Source organism: Microcebus murinus, chromosome 9 (assembly GCF_040939455.1).
Source record: "Microcebus murinus isolate Inina chromosome 9, M.murinus_Inina_mat1.0, whole genome shotgun sequence".
Taxonomy (NCBI): Eukaryota; Metazoa; Chordata; class Mammalia; order Primates; family Cheirogaleidae; genus Microcebus; species Microcebus murinus.
Genome location: NC_134112.1, coordinates 21,883,204 through 21,898,315, shown reverse-complemented (window position 1 = coordinate 21,898,315; position 15,112 = coordinate 21,883,204). Strand labels below are relative to the sequence as shown.

At 47.5% G+C, this 15,112-nt stretch overlaps 1 protein-coding gene across 2 annotated transcripts in view; it reads left to right on the top strand.

The window, feature by feature from the left end:
• Positions 1-15,112, top strand: part of MINDY4 (MINDY lysine 48 deubiquitinase 4) — a 111,520-nt gene that overhangs the window by 84,120 nt on the left and 12,288 nt on the right. For both annotated transcript variants that reach the window (XM_076006327.1, XM_012735855.3), the window contains exons 14-15: positions 3,709-3,772; positions 7,088-7,249. In XM_076006327.1, coding sequence (XP_075862442.1) covers positions 3,709-3,772; positions 7,088-7,249 — 226 coding nt within the window. The remainder of the gene's footprint in view (positions 1-3,708; positions 3,773-7,087; positions 7,250-15,112) is intronic.

Sequence of the window (15,112 nt, the reverse complement as noted above, 5' to 3'; positions counted from 1 at the left end):
TCTGGGCCAATGTTGGTCACTAGCCCTTGGCCAGTTGTCTTATCTCTCTGGGCATTCATCTTCCCATCTGCAAAATGAGGAGCACTGCAAGCTCTCCCAGCCCTGATGTCCCCTTTGTTCTGTTTCTTGGTATAGTGCAGTGTCTCAGGGACCTCCTAATAGTGGACAGAGTTGAGAGGTTTGATCCTTGCTGGCATCCTGGGCAGAGCTCTCTGTTCCCCCTCTTCTGTCACTGTATAACCCAGACACCCCAAGGCTGGATTATCACCCTGGCCCTTTGCTCCTAGAATGCTGAGGAGGTCGGTGGCAGGGCAGTCAGGGCCAGCCCCTTCTCATGAGTTTCCAATCCCTGGTCAAGTCCACTCAAGCTTCCTTCACTCTATGCTTCTTAGACTGAAATCCTGGCAAGCTCTGCTCCCCAGTGCAGACAGCTTCCAGGGCCACATTTCCTCTGGTCCTGGGTCCCCCTCCTGGTTCCTGTCATCCAGCTTGGTGCCCAGTTCCTAGGCTTTGCAGGATGCTCCGAGGCCCAGAGCTGTCCAGCCCCCAGGACATGGTTCCAGGAGGACCATGGAAGAGACAGCCCACTCATTAGATTGCATGGTTCTAAGTCAGTCCTGGGGAAGAGAGAGTCTTGGCTTGTGGCTCAGAAGCCCATCATGGATAGGAACCCGAGAGCTCAGGGGCCCCTGCTCCTGGGGTGTTGTGTGTCCTTGGAGACCCAGGGGTCTCCTGGAGGGGGCCACAGGGGCTGATGCAGAACAGAAAGATGGGACAAGCCCCCACACTGCCTTCAGCTAGAGCAGCTCTGCTCTTATGTTTCATAGTGGGCTTCTGCATATCAGATTTCATTTGAAGGATAGGCTTTGAGTCTATAAAATGTTGGAGGCTCCTTGCATTAGTTTCTTAGGGGCTGCCATAACAAAGCACTACAGACAGGGCTTGACCAACAAACACTTATTTCTCATGGTTCTGGAGGCTAGAAGTCCAAGATCAAGGTGCCAACAGGGTTGTTGTCTTCTGAGGCCTCTTTCCTGGGCTTGCAGGTGGCCGCCTTTTTGCTGCATCCTCATATGGTCTTTCCCCTGTGAGTATGCATCACTGGTGTCTCTTTGAGTCCAAGTTTCCTCTTCTTATAAACAAGGACACCAGTCAGATTAAATTAAAGCCCACCCTAATGGCCTCATTTTAACTTAACTACCCTTAAAAGGCTCTATTTGCAAATACACATTCTGAGGTACTAAGGGTTAGGATTTCAACATGTGACCTTTGGGGGGGGACACAGTTCAGCCCCTTACACCTCTCATCTTGTCCGAGATCCTTGTGTTCCAGAAGGAGAGACAGAGGCCCACAGAGGAGTGAGGTTTGCAGCCGCACGGCAGGCTGGGGGTAGAACCTGGGTCTGGTGACAGCCCTGCCATGTGAATTGCCTTCTCTCCGGGTAGAGCCAAGCTGTTGTTCCCCTGCTCAAGGACTCTTCACGCTCAGTTCTCCAGGGAATTCCCCTAGAGGGAGGTCTGGGCATCTAGATTTGCCAAAGTTGTAAATCTCTTAAGCCATAAGCCGCTCCTTGGCGTCTCCTGAATGCCCTAATGTGAAATACAGATGTTCTTCCCTTTTAAGATCCCAGTGCACTTCTGAATTTCCCATCGTGTTTGCACCTAAGGATGCAATTACCATTTCCTCCCATTGTCCTTTCTGCTTGTCCCTCTGCTCCCAGCTGACGCAGGCTCTCAAGCCCGCTGGGTGAACACGAGGCTGTGAGCTTATGAAGATCGTACTGCTTCTGAAAGCTTCGGGTGGCTTGGGGCCAGTGATGCTTATCGGTACCCTCAGGACTCCTTTGAGGTTATTTTCTTCTCTTCAGAAGATGCTTGTATATGCTGCGGAGAACGTTTCCATCAATTCTTCTGCCTGAGCTAGCGCCAGCTGAGCGCTGTGCTGTGCCGTGAGTCATTCCCCATTGGCTCCCTGTCAGACCGGCTGGACTGTCTGTGGTGGGCAAGCCTCAAAGCCCTTCCCAGAGGACCCCAAGCCTTAGGGGTTCACTGCGGCCCCAATGATGCTAACCCCAGCCTGTCTTCTCATTTGGACATAAACCTTCCCTGTTTGGCCATGGTTTATTAAAAACCACAAGAAAGCTTTCCCTGCAAGTATCATAGAGCTTGAATTTCCTAACTTATTTTGGAAGGAGACAGGGACCAGGGCATGTGGTTTAGGTCTGTGGGCTTAAGGCAGATCTTAGATTTAAAGCATAAATCAAGACCATATTTCTCTTCTCTTTCACTAAAAGGAAAAATAAATGTTCTGATTGCCAAGCCCTTTGTACCCCTAGGACACCTCTCTAAGTCCTACACCTGGCCTCTCTCTTTGCAGCATGGATGAAGGAAGGCGGCCAGGCCCTGGGCACAGTGCTGGGTGGGTGGTGTGCCCCCAGAGCATGTGCCCCACCCAGGGCATGTGACACTCCCATGTGTGCCCAGGGCATGTGTCCCCCAGGACTGCATGTGTTCTGTTCCCAGGACATGTACTACCCCAGAGCTGTGTGCCCCCAGAGTTGTGTGCTGTGCTGACCCGCCTCTCTGAGCTTCTTTGCACACCTATGAAATAGAGATAACAATGCGCACTTTGTTGGCAGGTAGGGGGACTGGAGGGTTGAAATTGTCTCCATTGTGCATGGTGAATAGAGAGTAGCTCCTTCACTGTCCATTCCTAACAGGGCTCTGTTTGCCAACAATGCTTTCGTCTCCCAGAGGAATTTGCTTTGGGGTAACTAAAAGGAAAACCATCCTGAGAGTGGACTTTCCAGCATAGCAACAAGCCAGGAAGGAGGGTGTGAGACTTAGGAAGGACTTTTTGCCTTCTGGTTCTTATCACCTCACCTCTCCATGTGACAGAGCCCCTGCTGACTGGGATACCCTAAATTATTCTGGTCCTTAGCACTGCCCTAGAAATCCATTGCCTTAAGTTTGAACAATTTCTTCTGGCAAAGGATCTTTTCAGCATGTGCCTTTTGAGGGACCCCATTCCAAGGGTGGAGCCACAGTGGTAACCTTGGGAGGATATAGGCCTCAGAGACTGGCTGGCCCGAGTCCCCTGCCATCCCCATCACCCATGAACTGAACACCCTTAGGCTAGGCTGTCCCTTCTCTGAGTCTGGGTTTTCTTACAAGGTTTTGTGGAATAATGTGTGCACACTGCCTGGAGAAAAAAAATAAAAATAAAATAAAAAAAAAAAAAGCTGTGCTCAGGCGGTGGCAGCTATTATTTTAGAATTCAAGGCAGCATTAGAGTCCATTCCTCCCATTTAACAGACTGGCAGACTGAGGCCCAGAGATAGAAGAGGATTCCCCGGTCCCCCCATTGGTAGCAACAGGTAGGACATGAATTCAGGACGTTGGATTCCAAACCCAGGGGCTGCCAGCCGTGTCACACCCAGTTACTGTTCCTCGGTGTGGACAGAAGACTGGTGAGGCCAGAGAGTGCAGTGAGCTCTACTAAAGGTGGCCTGGGCCCCATCCTCCATCCTTCTGGGTGGGAGCCTCCTCTAGGAGGGCGCCGATACACAGCACTCAGGTTCCCACCAAATCTGGAATCCTGGGCCTCAACCGGGATCCTGAGGGGAGTGCCAGGTCACCCGGTAAGGGCTGTCCATATGGCCTGATTGGGCAGAGATATACTAACACTGCTGCTTCTTGTGTTTTCCAGCGTCCACCAGGACTTTGATGTTCCCACCAACTACCTGATTGGAGCACACGGGTACTGCACACAGGTCAGGGGGCACCATGGGGCCCAGGGGCAGCAGGTGGTTCTTCCCCTTCTTCTGTTCCTCCCTCCTTTCTTAGCTGCTGCCAACACCCTCCAAGTTGCTTTTACCTTCCCACCTATGGTAGGCTCCACCAGCATGTTGTGGAGACCTAGGAAGAAAACAGTTTAGCTTCTGTTTCTGGAGAGCTTGCTACACACTGCCCATGTGCTCAAGGCTACGGGGATGCAAAAGAGGCTGATGCCCAACCAAGTGCTGTATAGCCTGTAGTCCAGGATGTGGGAAGCGATGCCCCAGGCATGGGCTGGGGGACCCTGGGTCCACTTAGCGAGACGACAGCTCTGACACCCTTTATGTTTGCACAGGATGTTGTCTTTACAGCAGGCCTTTCCACTGCATCTTCACAAAGGGGCCCTCCAGTGGTTTCATAGGGGCAGGGAAGACCCTGAACACATCGACCCTCCCAGTCACCCAGGTGACACCAGGGAAGGGACCTGTTAAAGATGCTGTCTAGTGAGCATCAAAACTGAGAGCTAAATCGTACATCTCATCTCTTTCCATGCCTTTCTCTCCCTGTCATGGCCTCCCAGAGTGGCCATATAGGCCACAGGGAAATCTGACTCTCCGTGGATAGAGGGGCCAAAATGTGTAGCGTGGTTAGGCTGGACAGAGCTGCACAGTCTTCCAGGCTCAACTGAGGACCCAGTTGTCCTGGGGGTCCTGGCTCACTACCTGGGCAGCATGTGGCAGCTAGCTTGGGGCCCGTGGCTTGTCCAGAGCACCCATAGAGGGACTGTGGGGTTGGCTGCTAGAATCTAGAATCTAAGGTGTGTCTAAAACCTTCCTCATAGCAGGAAGCCAGCTTGAGATGGGGGAGAAGGGGCACCAGGAGCTCTCCCTGCCCCTAGACTCAAAAGCCACACAGTGGCAAAGCTTAGCAGCCATCTAATCCCTTGCTACTCAAAGTGTGGTCCAGGACCTCTTCTTAGAGGAAGGCCTTGCGGGGAGTGGCTGCTCTTCTGGCTGCCTGGAGTGGCCCCGCTTCTCACTCTGGGTGCCTGTGTGCTCTGTGGGAACATCTCCTTGTGGAGGGTAGAGCATGGTGCTGCCTAGGAGCGGGCAGTCAAGCAGGGTGCAGAGGATGTCAGACCAGAGCGCGGGCCTGGGTTCCAAGCCCCGTTCTGTCTTATCCACAGAATAAGCTAGGGCAGTCTTTCTATCTTCCCTGAGCTTCAGTTTCCTCATTTGTAGAAGAGGCATATGGACTAAACCAGAGCTTCTTAAACTGAATGCACATGAATGCATATGAAACTGCACATGAATCCCCTGGGGGGTCTTGCTGAACAGCAGGCTCAGATTCAGTGGGTCTGGGCTGGGGCCTGAGATGCTGAATTTCTAATAGGCTCCCCAGGGAGGACAATACTGCCGGTCCATGGACCACACTTTGAGTAGCAAGGGATTAGATGGCTGCTAAGCTTTGCCACTGTGTGGCTTTTGAGTCTAGGGGCAGGGAGAGCTCCTGGTGCCCCTTCTCCCCTATCTCAAGCTGGCTTCCTGCTATGAGGAAGGTTTTAGACACACCTTAGGTTCTGGAGCAGGGTTCTTTTTTCCCTTTAAAACCTGATGGGAAAACCCGAACCTGCCTGAAAAAATCTGTGCCTTTCTTAACAGCCATTGCCCCGAGGTGCAGTATCTTAGAGCAGACATTTCCTGCAAATTCTTTTCTCATTTCCTCTGCAAGGACACAATGAGCCCCCCTCGGTATCTCCCTCCAATAGGGGACCCTCTGTGGCCATCAGAGGAGGCCTCTTTTACTGTCACTGGGGCAGGGGTGTTGGTGTTAACAGAGGGATTTATTAACCCTGGATGTCGTTTTCACAATTCAGGGGAAAACACTTCTATAAACTCTACCCTACAGAGTTTACACTCGGGGAAGTGCTGTTCTGGCCTTTCCTGCATGCCGTGGGAGAGATGCCTGCCTGCTTGCCTCACAGGCAATGCCAGCCCTGGCAGAAGGTGGGCAAAACAGAGGGACCTGCCTGTCCTAGTGCTGGAGCTAGACTCGCTGGAATCCTTCCTAAGCGAGTCCTAAGAGGCCACCCTTCATCTTGAATCTGTGTCTAAACAGATGGTACCATGAGGGTAACAAGGTGGGGGAGAAGGAAGCAACATCAGACGGAGCCAGAAGGTGTGGGTGGAAGTTCAGCTGTAGTATCAATTGTCTGTGAGGCTTGTGCAAATCTTTTCTTGCCTGTGAACCTCAATTTCTCCATTTCTAACAGTAGGTTTGACCCTTGGGTGTCCTGCATAAGGAAGGGGCCCTCCAGCCACAGTGGTCCACCTTGATGCAGGAGGTACAGGTTGAAGGTGACCTCAGTGAAACAGTGCTCCGCTTGCCACCATCTGTGGTTTCCAGGGTCACCATGCTTGTTGGCTTGCCAGGTGTGCAGCGTGAGTCACAGGACCATCAAATACCTAATGCACCACAGCAAGACAAAGTCAGACACTGAGCTAGAACTCAGATTTGGGCTTCCTGCCTCCACCTCCCTGCTTTAGTCTTCCTGCTCCCTGAAGTACCTTCCTCCACTCTCCCATCCCTATTAAAACTGTCACTGGTTAAGTCTGAATAAGGCCTGGAGTTTAGTTATTGGTGCTGTACCATGGTCAGTTTCCTGGTTGAGATAATGTGCAGTGGTTATGTAAGATGTTATCGTTGGGGGAAGCTGGGTGAAGGGTACACAGGAACTCTCTGTACTATTTTTATAACTTCTTTTGAATCTAAAGTTATTTCAAAATAAAAATGTTTATTTAAAAAATACCATCCTTCAAGACCTACCCAAATGTCACTTCTCTACAAAGCGTCCCTGACTTGGTCATGTGGTCTCGCACCCATCTGGGCCCCAAAGTGCTTTGTGCACCCATTTTTGTAGCCCCAGTCACATCCTGCATTGTGCTTCAACGTGCAGGCACATACCTGACCCCCCAGTCTAGACATATGCCCCAGGTCAGGAGCCATGTCTCACCCTCCTACCAGCCTCCCAACAACCCAGAGCATAGGACAGAGTACTGTGCACAGTAGGTGCCCACTGAATGCTTGTGGCGTAAAGATGGATGGGGGCCTAGAGAGTCACTATGATGAGAAAAGTTGGCAACTTTCCACCAGGGCTTGTGGGAAAATTAAAGTAACAACCTGATTTGAGGCTCTCTCCCTCTTTGCTTTTCTTCCTTCTCCATTCTTTTCTCTGTACCCAATCTCCCTTCCATGCTTTTAGTAGCTGATGCAGTGACTTGACAAGCCTTTCTTCTTTTTCTCACCTACAGGAACTTGTCAATCTGCTCCTGACTGGGAGAGCCGTTTCCAATGTTTTCAACGATGTGGTTGAGCTGGATTCTGGGGACGGGAACATCACACTTCTCAGGGGCATTGCTGCACGCAGCGATATTGGCTTCTTATCTCTCTTTGAGCACTACAACGTGTGCCAGGTACACAAATGCTCATGTTCTCTACAAACGGAGGAGCCTGGCTCCCTGGGACCAGTGGGAAGGGAAATGGGGAGGAAAGCTGGATTCCAGTTCCCAGAGCTGGATGGAATTCAGTTCCAGTCTGAATCACAGAGAGTTTGATGATAAGTACAGCTTCCCTGCCATCAAACATAGGCACATAATTCAGATCCAAAGACAGCCAATATCATGTTCTGGGAAAGATTGTTCATGAAGGATTTTAGGGATTTGTAGTGTGATTGTGGGTCATAGTGGCTGCAGCTGCAGTGTGTGTGTGTATGTGTGTGTGTGTGTGTTGGGGTGGGTATTCTTTCTAAGTGACAGGAGCTTGAGGGTTTAGTCCTTGTATTAGTTTCCTAGGACTGCCACAGCAAAGTACTACAAACTAGGTGACTTGAAACAACAGAAACTTTGAAGGCTAGAAATTCAAGGTCAAGGTGTCCATAGGGCCATGGTCTCTCTGAAGCTCATAGGGGGGAATCCTTCTCTGCCTCTTCAGCGTTTGATGTCTTCTGCCAGTCCTTGGTGTTCCTTGGCTTATACATGCATCACTCCAGTCTCTGCCTCCACCCGTCATCACATGGCCTTTTCTTCTCCCTGTGTCTTTTCTTATAAGGACCTCAGTCATATTGGATTAAGGGCCCACTCTACTCCAGTATGATCTCATCCTTTTTTTTTTTTTTTTTTTTTTTGAGACAGAGTGTCACTCTCTTGTTCTGGATAGAGTGCCATGGTATCATCACAGGTCACTACAATCTCAAACTGCTAGACTCAAGCAATCCTCCTGCCTCAGCCTCCTAAGTAGCTGGGACTACAGGTGCATGACACCACACCCAGCTATTTGTTGTCTATTTTTAGTAGAGACAGGGTCTTGCTCTTGCCCAGGCTGGTCTCAAACTCCTGAGCTCCGGCGATCCTCCTGACTCAGCCTCCTAGAGTGCTAGGATTACAGGTGTGAGCCACCATGCTCAGCCTACTTCATCTTAGCTCTGTCTTTAACAACCCTATATACAAACAAGGTCCCATTTGAGGCACTGGGGCTAGGATAATGTATCTTTTGGGGTACAGTTCTACCCCTAAGAGGCCTCACTAGGCCTGTTTGCTGGAGTATCCTGTTTGCTCCGCATCCTCTCTCACTGCAGCTGGGGTATCAGGAAAGGCCAGGCCCCCAGTGGAAGCTGGACAGGGCAAGGTTACTGTGCCTTGGGGAATGTGAGCAAGGGTTGAGCAGGGCTTGTCAGAGGAGCACTGGACCCTGCCTTCTCCCTCCAGCTGCCACAGAACCTTCTCTTAGCCTGGATTTTCATGCCTTTTGAGAGTCTATTGTTCTGATTATACAAAAGGGTAGTCCTGAGAGGTTGCAGCAGCTTTTTATGCAGCGGCTACAAAGATTATTGGAGGGTCTGGACAAGGCCTCATTCTTCGTGTATCCCCAGAATCGGGATGCATAGACTGACTTAATGGGGGCAATCAGATGGCACTAGGTGAATGGATTTGCAGGGTGGAAGGGGACTGGGATTTTAAGCCAGGGCTCAGTTTCATCCACCCTTCCCATGTGACCACATTCAGGTGTGTTGTCCCTTGCTAATGAACCATGTGGTACAGCCCCATCCCCAGAGCAGGTGATATCCCCCCAGTGCACAGAAAGCAGACTTGTGGGTTCTGAAGACTTGGGGAGAAAATGAGAGCAGCTCCTTCCTGATTGTGCTGGTGTCAGGAGGGAGCCCAGGAATGAGGCTGGTGAGAAGCACCAGGGCTTTTCAGCATCAGACCCTGGGTGTTCTCTGAAAGTATTCAGCCTGGAATTCCATGGGCTGGGAGAGGTAACCTTGGCCAGGCTCATGGAATTCCCAGGCTCACCAGGAGCCCTGGTTTCATTCTTGTGTCAAGGGCGTTGGTCAAAAAGTAAACTATTTCCCCTTGGTCTGTGGAGGGTAATTGATGGGAGATCAGTCAGGGTCATCTTTCACTTGGAATAAAAGGACTGTTGAAGAAATTCAGGTCCTACAATGATCTCCTCCCTGTGCACTTCTTGGATCCACATAGACCCTATTTGCTGTTGTATGCTTGGCTGATGACTGAGAGTTTTTCCTCCCTATTGTGAGGGGTACTTTCCTCCTCTGCCTTGCAACTTGCAAGCTTGCTAAGGAAGGAGCCCTGGCCTCCTTTCCTGTTCCATGAGCTCACTGAGGGCTGGGCTTCAGCCTCCGCCTTCCCCTGAAAGCTAAGGCAGGGCTTGGCAGCTCAGACCAAGCTTTTCCCTCCTTTAGTACTACCTGCTGTCCCTTTGTCCCTGAGCCACTCAAGCCCTACACAGTTAGCCACATTAGAGATAGAAGGAGTCCAGGGGGGTTCAGTGCCAAGCCCAGACCTGGACTCAGAGCCAGGGCCCTCCACTGGGCAGCACAGACACGGCCACAGGGAAGATCTGGCATCTGGAACAGCTTGGGCCATGACATCCACAGCAGGGCTGTGTACTCACATGGGAGGTGAAAGGAGCCCCTCACTCACAGCCTGTCTCTGTAGCCTGTGGCTAGGACCTGGGGTTCTAGGGCCCTTACTGAGTCTGTTGGGGGGAGGAGGCCCTACCCATAAGTGAGCTTCCCAGATGACCCACACTCAGGGTGTGTCTGGGGGAAACAGAGGAAACTCTTGGGCTGGAGAAACTCGCCCTCTGCTCTAAGTAACTGGCCTCATGCCCTAGCATGGCTGTGTCCTATGGGACCTCTGTGGGCTATTCGTGACCCCACCAGGCCGGTCTTGCCCTTTTTACTTCCAACCCACTCCCTCTGTCCCAGAGCTAGGCTCACCAGTGTAGGTTGGACTGCATTGTAGACTGCAGTTGGAAGGCCATGCCCCTCTAGGATCATGGGTGTGGGGGATGCTGACCAGGCCAGGAAGGATGGGGTAAGGCCAGGTGTTTTACCTCAGCACTTCTCCTTTCAGGGCATGTTCGTTGCTGTCTTCATGAAGGGCCCAAGGGAAAACACCTTGGCAGGGAGCGTTCTGGAAGCTCCATCTTCCTCCTGTCTTCCCAAACTCAGTGAGCAGCACTATCCACCCTATTACTCAAACCAGGAGCACAACCACTCCACCAGAAGGCCATTTGGCTATCCCCTAAGTTGTTTCTCAAGTCTGACCCCTTTTACCCTTGTCCAAACCACCTGCATCACTGGTCTGAACCTGTGACAGTTCAGTGGATTTCAGCTTCTGCCCCCACCCCTTCCCATCCTGTCCCTCGCTGAAGCCAGCATGACCTTCAAAAACCTAGATCCAATCTTATCATTCCTTTGCTCAATACCCTTCAGTGGTTTTCTAATCCTCTCAGGCTTTTGTGAGCTGAATCGTGTCCTCTTAAAATTCATATATGTTCCTAACGTATGAACTTTTTGCAGTCCTATCTCAGAATGTAACTGTATTTGGAGGAGGGGTATTTAAGGAGAGGATAAGGTAAAATGAGGTCGCTAGGGTGGGACCTAATCCATTATGACTGCTGTCATCATAAGACGAGGAGATTAGGACACAGACATACATAGGGAAGACGAACGTGAAGACACAGGGAAAAGGCAGCCATCTACACGCCAAGAAGAGAGGCCTTAAGAACCAACCCTGACAGCACAATTGGTCTCAGACTTCTAGCCTCCAGAATGGTGAGGAAATTAATTTCTGTTGTGTAAGCCACCTAGTTTGTGGTATTTGTTATGGCAGCCCAAGCAAACCAATACAGAGAATAGAATCCAAAACTTTCATGACCTACAAGGCCCTACCAGACCTGCGCCCACTTCCTCTCTCATGTCAGCCCACCACAGTCTCTCCCTCAGACTCTGTGCTTTGCCACATTTTCCTCCTCTTGGCTTCTTTCTTACCTCCGGCCTTTGCACATACAGTATCCTCCACCTGCCTGGCTTTTGTCTCTCGTCAAGTTTTGCATTAAATGTTATTAACACTTCCTAAAAGGAGGCCTTTCCCATCCTCATCACTGTATGGAAGTAGATGTCTCTTCTCGTGGTCCCTCCCCACCTTGTCATTCTCCATCAGATTATCTTCATTCTTTATTCCATGGACCTCTTCTTGGTTCTAAGCATCATATTTTATCACTTTTAAGATGCAGACTTTCCTCACAGTTGAACATTTCTGAAATTTTGATGCATTCTTACAGTCAGTGATGTGTCAGACTTTGTCAGCTTTCTTTATTTCTCAGTGTTACAAAAAAAATAATGGCGAATCTAATGGCATCTTAGATGTGATGAGGTGCAGTGCAGGTGCCAGGGACAAAAGGTATAAATCATGTTGAATGAGTTTTGTCCTTAGAAACAACATATCATAACTCTGCCTGCCATTAAATGTTAACCCTTTTATTTTATTTTTAATTAATTAATTAATATATAGTTTGAGACAGAGTCTCACTTTGTTGCCCGGGCTAGAGTGCAGTAGTGTCATCATAGTTCACTGCAACCTCAAATTCCTGGGCTCAGGCGAGCCGCCCAAGTAGCTAGGACTATAGGTGTGTGCCACCATGCCTGGCTAATTTTTCTATTTTTTGTAGAGGCAGGGTCTCGCTCTTGCTCAGGCTGGTCTCGAACTCCTTCCCTCAAGTGATCCTCCTGCCTTGGCCTCCCAGAGTGTTAGGATTATAGGCTTGAAGCAGCACACCTGGCCTGACCCCCCCTTTTTTTATTTCAGTATATTACAGGGGTACAAATATTTAGGTTACCTATATTGTGTTTACTCCATTGAGTCAGCTTCAAGCATGTCCATCCCCCATATGGTGCACACTGCACCCATTAGATGTGAATATACCTATCCCCTCCTCTCCCTTCCCACCTGCCTGACACCAGTGAATATTACTACTATATGGGCACATAAGTATTGATCAGTTAATACCAATTTGATGGTGAGTACATGTGGTGCTTGTTTTTCCATTCTTATGATAATTCACTTAGTAGAATCGGCTCCAGCTCTATCCAGGGTAATATAAGGGGTGCTAGATCACCATTGTTTTTTTGTGGCTGAGTAGAACTCTATGGCATACATATACCACATTTTATTAAATTCACTCAGGTATTGATGGCCACTTGGATTGTTTCCACATTTTTGCAATTGTGAATCGTGCTGCTGTAAACATTCTAGTGCAGATATCTTTTTTTCCTTTGGATAGATGCCCAGTAGTGGGATTGCTGGATCAAATGGTAGTTCTGCTTGTAGCTCTTTGAGGTATCTCCATATTACTTTCCACAGAGGCTATACTAGTTTGCAGTCCCACCAGCAGTGTATGAGTGTTCCTGTTTCTCCACATCCATGCCGACATTTATTGTTTTGGGACTTTTTAATAAAGGCCATTCTCACTGGAGTTAAGTGATACCTCATTGTAGTTTTGATTTGCATTTCCCTGATAATTAGAGATGTTGAGCATTTTTCATATATTTGTTTGGCCATTAGTCTATCTTCTTTTGCAAAGTTTCTGTTCATATTTTTTGCCCACTTTTTGATAAGATTGTTTGATTTTTTCTTACTGATTTTTCTGAGCTCTATATAGATTCTAGTTATCAGCCCTTTATCAGATGTGTAGCATGAAAATATTTTCTTCCATTCTGTAGGTTGTTTACTCTCATGATAGTTTCCTTGGCTGTACAGAAGCTTTTTAATTTGATCGGGTCTCATTTATTTATTTTTGTTGTTGCTTCATTTGCCTTTGGAGTCTTCTTCATAAATTCTTTGCCTAGACCAATATCTGTGAGAGTTATTCCAACATTTTCTTCTTGAATTCTTATAGTTTCATGCCTTAGGTTTAAGTTTGTTATCCACCATGAGTTGATTTTTGTGAGAGGTGAAAGGTATAGATCCCGTTTCAGTCTTCTACATGTGGCTATCTGATTTTATCAGCACCATTTATTGAATAAGGATTCTTTTCCCCAGTGTATGTTTTTGTCTGCTTTATCAAAGATTAGATGGATTGATGAGGAAGGTTTTATATCTGAGTTCTCAGCTCTATTCCATTGGTCTATGTCTTTGTTCTTTTGCCAGTACCATGCTGTTTCAGTTACTATAGCCTTATAGTACAGCTTGAAGTCTGGTAAATTAATGCCTTCCAATTTGTTCCTTTTGCTTATGGTCGCTTTTCCTATATGGGGTCTTCTCTCATTCCTTATGAAGCATAGAATTATTTTTTCTAGATCTGCGAAAAATGATGTTGGTATTTTAATAAGGATTGCATTGAATCTGTAGATCCCTTTGGGTAATATAGACATTTTAACAATGTTGATTCTGCTGACCCATGAGCATGGTATGGTTTTCCAACTGTTTACATCCTCTGCTATTTCCTTCCTCAGTGTTTCTTAGTTCTCCCTGTAGAGATCTTTTACCTCCTTAGTTAAAATGTATTCCTAGGTATTTTATTTTCTTTGTTGCTATTGTGAAGGGTATTGAGTCTTTGATTTGGTTCTCAGACTGACTGTTGTTGGCGTATAAGACTGCTACTGATTTCTGTACACTGATTTTGTAACCTGATACTTTACTGAATTTGTTTATCAATTCCAGTAGTCTCATGGCCATGTCTTTGGGGTTTTCTAGATATTAGATCATATAGTCAGCAAAGAGCTATAGTTTGACATTTTCTTCCCCTATTTGGATGCCCTTGATTTCCTTCTCTTGTCTGATTCTTCTGGCTAGATCTTCTAGCACTATGTTGAATAGAAGTAGTGACAGAGGGCAACCTTGTCTGGTTCCAGTTGTAAGCGGGAATGCTTTCAGTTTTTCTTCGTTCAGTATGATGTTGGCTGTACGTTTGTCATATATGGCTTTTACCATTTTGAGGTAAGTCCCATCTAGGCCTATTTTGTTAAGTGTTCTTATCATAAAAGGGTGCTAAATTTTGTTGAATGCTTTTTCTGTGTCTATGCAGAGGATCATACGGTCTTTGTTTCGGTTCTATTTATGTGGTGAATTACATTTATAGATTTGCTTATGTTGAACCATCCTACATCTCTGAGATGAAGCCTGCTTGGTTGTGATGGATTTTTTTTCCCCAATAAGTCTGGATTATTTTTTTGATAAGCACCTGAATTCAGTTTGCTAGGATGTTGTAGAGAATTTTTGCATCTGTATTCATAAGGGATATTGGTCTGTAGTTTTCTTTTTCTGTTACATCCTTTCCTGGTTTTGGTATTACGGTGATGGTGGCTTCATAAAATGTGTTGGGGAGGATTCCTTCCTTCTCAATGTTGTGGAATAATTTCTGCAGCATAGGCACCAGTTCTTCTTTGTAGGTCTGGTAAAATTCGGTGTGAAACCATCTGGTCTGGGACTCTTCTTTTTAGGAAAGTTTTGTATTGTTGCTTCAATTTTGGTACTTGATATTGGTCTGTTCAGGAATTCTATTTTTTACTGATTGAACCTAGGGAGGTTGTGTGTTTCTAAGAATTTGTCTATTTCCTCCACATTTTCAAGTTTATGTGCATAGAGGTTTTATAGTATTCATAGATGATACTTTGTATTTCCATGGTATTAGTTGTAATTTCTTCTTTTTTATTCCTGTGGAGCTTAGTAGAGTTCTTTCTTTTCTGCTTTTTGTTAATCTAGCAAGAGGCATGTCAAGTTTGTTTATTTTTTCAAAGAACCAACTTTTTGTTTTATTAATCTTCTGTATAGTTTTTTTTGTTACCAATTTCATTTAGTTCTGCTCTGATCTTTGTTATTTCTTTTCTTCTGCTGGGTTTGGAGTCAGTTTTCTCTGAGTGGAGCTGCAGAAAGAGAGAATTCCCTGTGCATAGTGGAAACACCAAGAAGGGGAAGTGGGAGGGGATTCTGGGATATCTCATTATGCCCTGCCAATCCCTCCACCTGGCT